The sequence below is a fragment of the Nannospalax galili genome, unplaced genomic scaffold (genome assembly GCF_000622305.1).
Source record: "Nannospalax galili isolate Female #2095 unplaced genomic scaffold, S.galili_v1.0 scaffold32, whole genome shotgun sequence".
NCBI lineage: Eukaryota > Metazoa > Chordata > Mammalia > Rodentia > Spalacidae > Nannospalax > Nannospalax galili.
In genome coordinates this window covers 7,238,270-7,246,481 of record NW_008335297.1, presented here as the reverse complement: position 1 = coordinate 7,246,481, position 8,212 = coordinate 7,238,270, and the positions used below count along the sequence as shown (strand labels likewise).

At 45.7% G+C, this 8,212-nt stretch overlaps 1 protein-coding gene across 1 annotated transcript in view; it reads left to right on the top strand.

Annotated features, from left to right (window-relative positions):
* Abat (4-aminobutyrate aminotransferase) overlaps positions 1 to 8,212 on the top strand; it is a 129,867-nt gene that overhangs the window by 53,243 nt on the left and 68,412 nt on the right. Inside the window, exon 2 of the mRNA XM_008829951.2 lies at positions 5,086 to 5,198. Within this exon, the coding sequence (XP_008828173.1) occupies positions 5,129 to 5,198 (70 nt within the window). The 5' untranslated portion in view covers positions 5,086 to 5,128. The remainder of the gene's footprint in view (positions 1 to 5,085; positions 5,199 to 8,212) is intronic.

Below are 8,212 nucleotides of genomic sequence, written 5' to 3'. Positions count from 1 at the left end.
GGGCCAGGACCAGAAGCGGTGCTCCTGGGGCCCAAGAAAGGCACTGAGTTGGTCTGGGTGAGAAGGGTCAGGAAGCAGTATTGGTTCCCCAGGTGTCTGGGACCCCAAGACTAGGAATGGTTCAGGGCCCAAACTAGGAGTATAGAATGGCGTGGGGGATGGAAGGGTGAATGTGGCTTAGGGAGTCCCGGAGCGGAGGGCTGCACTATAGACTTACCCCAAGAGATCTGAAGATAGTAGTGCAGGCTAGGAGAGTTAGCCGGTGGTGCAGGCCCAGGGAAGCACAGAGAGGTGAGGGCGGGGTCAGCACCAGAAGCGGTGCTCCTGGGGCCCAAGAAAGGCACTAAGTTCGTCTGGGTGAGAAGGGTCAGGAAGCAGTATTGGTTCCCCAGGTGTCTGGGGCCCCAAGACTAGGAATGGCGCAGGGCCCAAACTAGGAGTATAGAATGGCGCGGGGGATGGAAGGGTGAATGTGGCTTAGGAGTCCCGGTGCGAAGGGCTGCGCTATTGGCTTACCCCAAGAGGCCTGAGGATAGTAGTCAAGACTAGACATTTTTTATAGTCTGGACCAGTTAAATTTATGGGGTTTATTGATGCTCTTAACAACTATGTAGCTCTGGCTGGCCTGAAACTTGCTATGTAGACCAGACTAGCCTAGAAGTCACAGAGATCTGTCTACTTCTGCCTCCCAAGTGCTGGGATTAAAGATATGCACCACTATACCTCCTCTGAATTCTTTGTTTTTTTGAGACAGACTGTCCCTGTAGCCCCAGCTGGCCTAGAATCCTCAATGTAAACCAGGCTGACCTTGATTTCACAGAGTCCACCATGCCCGGCCCCAATCTATCTTTTATGTTTTATTGGTTGGTTGAGGTTGGAGAAATGTTTTGCTTTGCTTTGCTTTGCTTTTTGTTTTTGTGACAAGTTCTTGTATAGCCCAGACTTTCCTGAACTCAGTATATAATTAAGGATAATCTTGAATGTATGATCGTCCTGCTTCTACTGCCAGTGATGCGATTACAGATATACACCACCATGCCCAGTTTATGCAGTGCTGGGGATGAAACCCAGGGCTTCATGCATGCCAGGCAGGCACTCTACCTACTGAGCTACATTTCCAGCCCTGGATTTTCCTATTCTTGAAGTTTAACATCAATGGACTCATCCAACAGGTGACTCTCTATGTCTAGATTCTTTGATTTAGCACAATGCACTTGGTTTGTCTCTGCCATTGCCTGTGTCTGTGCTTTGTTCCTTTCTGTCACTGGGTAACACTCCGCTGTACAAATTATGTGCACACACTGCCTTTTACTTATCCATCCATCCCTTGATGGACACTTGGACATGAATAATGATGTTCTGAGTGTATGAAGCTGTGTGTTTGTTTGAGTCCCCATTTTTTAGTTCTTTTGGGTACATATCTGGATGAAATTTGTCATAAGGTAATTTTATGTGTAACTTCTTGCAGAACCCATAATTCTTTTTCTTGTTTGAATTAGAATATCCCTATGTAGCTCAAGTTGAATTTAGTGTCCCCAAGAGCTAGGATTACAAGAGTACACCCTGCTTAGAAACCCATCATTCTGGGTTGGCAAGATGACTCAATGAGTAAAGGTCCTTGCCACTAACCCTGAGGACCTAAATTCAATTCCTACAACCCAAATGGTGGAAGAAGAAGACATTCCTGGAAGTTATCTTCTGACCTCCACATGTGCTTGCACACATACACACACACACTTACACAGAGAAACACAGAGCGAGATGGAGAGAGACAGAGACATAAATGTAATTTTAAAAAGGAACCCATAATTCTTTTATTTATTGAGAAAGGGTCTTGCTATGTAGCCCTTGCTGGCCTCAAGCGTACCATAGTCCTTCTGCCATAGACTTTCCCGAGTTCTGGGATTACAGATGTTTGACGCCATACTAGGCCAGAACCCAAATACTTAAAAGTCCACACCTACCCTAAGACTAGGGACTGTGGAGTTGTTCTTCAGCTTCCTCTAGTCTCTCTCGTCAGTGCCCTACAACAAGCCTATCTTGTGTGCTCATGGTGATCCTGGTGCCCTGTGGATGGACTGAATGCTTGTCCCCTGCCCCTCTCAGGAAGCTTAACTGAGCTTAGACCCTTGTGCATGAGGCTAGCATGGCGTGGTTGGCTCTTCTCCTGGAGGGGCCGTTCACAGAGGTCAAACTAGGCATAATACCGGAGTCAACTCCAGCAAAATCCTGCCCCTCCCACCACTGTGATGCCAGGCCCCGGCAACCTTATCTGGATCCTTGGCTGTCCCCACCATCTGATACTACTGAACATTACTCACTCCTGTCTCACCTCCCCTTTCTTCTTTGGCCTTTGTACTCTACCATTACTATATCTACTGAGCCCTGCCCAGAAGGCACCTCCCTATCTTCCCAGAACACCTTTCGCATACCAGCCTAACAGTCAGGGTTCCATTTTGGTGTTGTTTGGTTGTTTTGCTTGTTTTTTTTTGTTTGTTTGGTTGGTTGTTTTTTTGCTTGGTATTGTTTTGTTTTGTTTGTTTTGTTGTATGTTGTTTGTTTTGTTGAGACAGGGTCTCACTGTGGCTGGCCTTGACCTTATTATGTAGCCTATCCTGTCCTTGAACTCACAGTCCTCCTGCCTCAAGTTCTAAATGCTAGGATTATAGGTGTGCCCCCATACCTGGCTTTCCATTATTGTCTTATTCCGAGTTCATTGTTGACAGTGAACTGGAAAATTTTTTATGTTCATACCTCACCAGATATTTTAAGAATTTAATGACAGGATGCATTAAAGCAGGCTGGTACATTGATGGCTCCCACCCTTTCTCTGATTGTAGTCTGCTGCCGATGGATTATGAGAGTGTCTTCTCTGGTTTTCTTCCTTCTGTTCTTAAATGACTCAGTGCCTTGCTGTAACACCTGCCTAATTAACTTTTGTTGATTGAATTAGTGGGCGAGAGAGTGAATGAACAATTCTGTGACTCTTCCGATTACTTAAAATATTAAAGATTGCTAAGAAGTGTCTGATGGAGATCGTGCTTTGCTCTAAGGTCAGCTTCAGTCATAGGCCACCAAAATGTCACAAGCTACCAAGAAAGACTTTCCAGAGTGGGGTGCTATCTTTGAAGTGCAAGGGCCTGGCTCTCTCTTTTATGAAATAGTCAGATGTTAATGCTCAAGTCCTCAACACTCCAATTTTCAAAAACACATTTAATGGAAGAACTCTGAATTGTGTGAAGTTTCAGTGTGCCTGTTTGAGACAAATAGTTTTAAGTGAGAGATGGTGACTGTTCCTTCTACATAGTTACTCCACTGCTAAATTAATAGGCTTGCCTTGAGTTGGATATACTAGAATTAATTTTTTAAAAACCCCATTAAACTGTCAAGAAAAGAATATGGTTTCTAAGTTAATTTATGGTCATACTTTCAAAGCCTACTGTTCACCCCTCTCTGTTTTTCTCTGAGGAAAAGAAATAAAATGGATTCTCTGAACTATGTCATTTTTATTCACCAAACCCTCTATCAATTACAAACAGGTTAGCTGAATTAATTGATCTGTTATAAGTAAAGTAGGGTTGAGGGTCAGGTAGTCGCAGACAACCCTGTGGCCAATGAGATCACCCCTAAGAGGTTTTTCCTCATCTCTCATATGAGGAGAACCCCTCTTTGCTGAACAGCTGAGCAGATGCCTAGAGCTGGACAGTGCACCCTTCAGAGCATTTCACCCCACACCTTACATGACTGTACCTACCCAGGAAAAGCTATGTCTCCAGAACACAGTGTAGCTGGCTCTGGTATGGATCCTCCGAGAGAGATGATGTGGTTGCACAGAATCTACTGGTCTAGTGGTCAGCTGGAACTCTGATAGAAATCAACAGAAGCCCCCTTGAGTTGGTGCTAACAAGTAAAACAAAGGTGGTCAGGCTGCCAAGGGATTTCTAGACTTGCTTACGAAGGCTCTCACTGTTCAGGTAGGAACTCTTTTACTCTTCATGTTTTCTTCTGCATCGGGGATCATCCATGAGGGCAACATCCCTGGCTCTCTGCTCTCCGTGAGAAGGGCCTTGGATTTGCTCTAACAGGTTTAGCAGTTAGTGTAGTATCTAGCTATCCACAGCCAAGATAAGCTTCAGGCATGAGAGACCCTAGATAGAGTGACCGTTCCACTGAGCCCAGGACTGCCTTGGCTTCAAACTGGAAAGTTTCACACCCTAGGAATCTCTCTGTCCCTAGCAAACTAGAAGAGTTTGTGATTCTAGGTCTCTGTGTCCTTTGAAATAGGTCGCTGGCTGTTCCACTGGGTGCCCAAATTCCCTGGACAGCCCAGGGACCAAAGGTCCATGTGGGAACAGGTTAGAGGGAACCCAGAGCTTCCCACATCCAATGATCAGAGATGTTTGCTCTGAAGTTTCCTTTCTGACTTTCATCCCACAAAACTTGGCTTGTCCTCATTTACAAAGAAACTCAATCCAGTGCTTTGCACTCTATTTATCTTATTTATTTATTCATTATTTTGTGTGTATGTGTATAGACGCACACATGGAGGGTGGGGGGTCATGTGGATACCAGAGGTCAGCCTCAAATGTCTTCCTCAGTCACTCTCCACCTTGTTTTTTGAAACAAGGTCTCTCACTTTTACCTGGAGCTCACCAATTCTACTAGAATGGTTGGCCAGTGAGCCCCAGGGATCCAACCATCTCCACCTCCCTGGTGCTAGAATTACAAACATGTACTACCACACCCCAGCTTTTTTTACATGGGTTCTGGGGATCAAACTCAGGTCCTCATGCTTGCATAGCAAGCACTTTATTGTCTGAGTCATCTCTCCAACCATCTCTTATTTTTCCATCTAGAAAATGGGTATGGTCTTCCTGTCCAGAGTATGATAAAGGTCAAAGAGAAAACATGAATTAGAGTATATATTCAGGACAAAATGTGCTTGATTAAAGAAAATACTTTGCATACAGCAAAAGATTTAGTGTCAGAAGAGCCTTCTCCAGTAGCAGGGAATGGTGGGTTAGGTACCCAGTGGCAGGGATGTGATCCCCATGGGACTAAGTCTGTGTTTGTGGTCTCTTTCAGAGCAGCAGCAAGTGAAGGGTTCCTCTTCCTGAAGGAGGGGGTCATGGCCTTCTTGTTGCTTACCCGGCGGCTAGCCTGCAGCTCCCGGCAAAACCTCTGGCTCCTCACATCTGGTAAGCCCCCAAGGTCTTGGCAAGACCGGACCCTCACAGAACCACAATCCAGTTTAGGGGTCCCTGAGTAGAAGAGTCCTTGGAGGCAAAAAGACCTATCTACTTCTGGAGCTGCCCTATCGCTCCTCAATAAAACCATCACCATTGCTACTTCCCATCACCCATCTCTGACCCACACATGAACAGTTCTCAAATAGCCACTCTGGCTGCTCAGAACTGGTGGCCTCTAAGTCAGAAGAACCCAGAAAAGACACACTGCTGGGGTTGGTGCCAAGGAACAAGGAGAGTCACAAAAGAAAGGCTGGGGATGTAGCTTAGGGGCAGAGTACTTTCCTAGCATGCTCGAAGCCAGCATTTAATCTCCAGCACTGTATAAACTGAGTGTAGTGGGGAGATGGCTCAGTGGATAAGACACTTAACTGTGTATGAAGATCAGAGCTCAGATCTCGATGTACAAGCCAGAGCATGTGGCCTCCCACTTGTAATTTCAGTCCTTAGAAGACATAGGCAGGCCGTCCTCAGAGCAGGTGGGCTAGCTAGACAAGCCAAATCAGCTCAGAGTTCATCAAAAGGCTCTTTCTCAATAAATAAAGGGGAGAACAATTGAGGAAAACACCTGACATCGACTTCTAGCCTCCACATGTACACACACACATGCAAAAAAGCATACACACACCAAACACACACACATACACACGCAAAAAAAATAGGTCTGTGCACCCCTGTAATCCCAGCACTCAGGAGTTTGAGGTAGGAGGAGCAGGAGTTCAAGGTCAACCTCAGCTACATAGCAAGTCCAAAAACAAAAACAGCAAAGTCATAGGCATGATGGTACAGTCCTATAATCCCAGCATTCAGGCAAGAGGTTCAGGAGATGAAGTCTAGCCTGGGTTATGTAGTGAGACCTTGTCTAGGAAAGAAGAGAAGGAGAGGGGGAAGGAGGGAAGGAAGAAGGGAGGAGGGAGTAAAAGGAGGAAAGGAGAGAGAAAAGGAAAAGGAAAGGGAAAAGAAGCCACAAAAGTATATACAGACAGTCCCCAACTTACCGCAGTCTGACTCCCACGTTTGGGTTTAAGATGGTACAAAAGTGATTCAAACTCTGTGGGAACTTTTCTACTTGAGCTTTGAGTTCCGATCTAAGTCTAACCATGTGCAGCACCATGCTGTCTCACAGTGCTGGGCCACAGTGAGTCAGGAACCTGTCACACAGTCATTAATTTTACTTATTTATTTTTGAGACAGAGTCTCATGTAGCCCAGTAAGCCTGTAATCCCAGCACCCAGGAGGCTGAGGCAGAAGGAGCATGAATTCAAGGCCAGCCTGGGTTACATAGTGAGCTCTAGACCTACATAGTAAGATCCTATCTCAAAAATAAACGAAAAAGGGCTGGGGAGATGGTTCCATCAGTAAAGGGCTTGATGCACGAGCATGAGGACCTGACTTTGATCTCCAACACTGTGGTAAACACTGGATACAAAAGCACACACCTGTAATCCCAGCACTGTGGAGGGAGATAGGACGAGCCACGGGGCTTGCCGACCAGCTAGTCTAGGCAAATCAGGGAGCTCCAGGTTCAGTGAGAGAACCTGTCTCAAAAAATGAGACAGACAGAAATTGAGGAAGTCACCTTGAGTTTATATGCACCACCCACCGGCAAGCAGGAGCCCAAAGAGATCAGAAGTCATATCAGGATCCCCTGGAACTGGAGTTACAGGTTTTGTGAGCTGCCTGATGTGATTGCTGGGAACCAAACTCGGGTCCCTCTGCAAGAGTAGTATGTGCTCTTAACTGGTAAGCCGTCTCTCCAGATGGAGTTACAGGTTTTGTGAGCTGCCTGATGTGATTGCTGGGAACCAAACTCTGCAAGAGTAGTATGTGCTCTTAACTGGTAAGCCGTCTCTCCAGCAGCCCCAATAAATAAACTTTCTTTTAAAGATCAAAAGGCCATCAAGCAAGGACTTTTGATGAATGTTTTACGTGATAGTGAAGAATTGATTCCTGGAATCCGTGTGGTCCCTGAGGCCATGAACAAACTTGTCAGCAGTCCCAGAGGGCTGGGCTGGTGCACCTTCCACTCTGTCCTGTCTTGTAGGTGCCTACAACATACCTCTGCTTTCCCAGTGGGCTTTTTTTCCTGAATGAGAAGGGAAGATCATTCTGCACCTCTGTAAGCCTTTTTCTTTTTTTCCTTCTCTGCGCTTCTGATAAGAATTCACCTCTGGGAGAACTGTTGTTTTACTGCAGATCATTCACCTTGAAGGCTTCAAAGGGCAACTCCGGTTGAGACATTCATGCGGCCAGCCCGAAAGGAGTCAGATAGTCAAGTTTCTACTATAACCAGTGGATGGGCTAGAGACCCTCCTCAAAAAATAAATAAATAAAGCCAAGGAAAGGGTTCCTTGACCTTTCGAAGTTTGTTCTGTTCTCTTATGGGATATAGAATTATACATCAACATTAAGAAAATATTCTCTGTGATGGCATTTGGCTATTTTCCTCTACAAAAACCCGAAATAGGGCCAGGTGTGGTGGTGCACGCCTTTAATCCCAGCACTTGGGAGGCAGAGGCAGGCGGATCTCTGTGAGTTCAAGGCCAGCCTGGTCTACATAGTGAGTTCCAGGACAGCTGGGGCTATAGGGAGACCCAGGCTCAAAAAGACCAAAAAAAAAAAAAAAAAAAAAAACCCAAAATTGAAACACAGAAGGAAAAAGCAGAAGTCTTAGGATTGCAAGACCTGACTGCAATCCTGACTCTGCAATTTGATGGCTATGTGACCTTAAGCAAGTCAGTTAAGGGGCTGGAGAGATGACTCAGTGGTTAACAGCACTGGTTGCTCTTGCAGAGGAGCTGGCTTCTGTTCCTAGTACCTACATGACAGCTAACAACTGTGTGTAACTCCAATTCCAGGGAATCAAACACTTTCTTCTGGACTCTGCAGGCACTACACACACATGGTACACTTACACACATGCAAACAGAACACCCATACACATAAAAAAATAAGTAAAAAAAAAT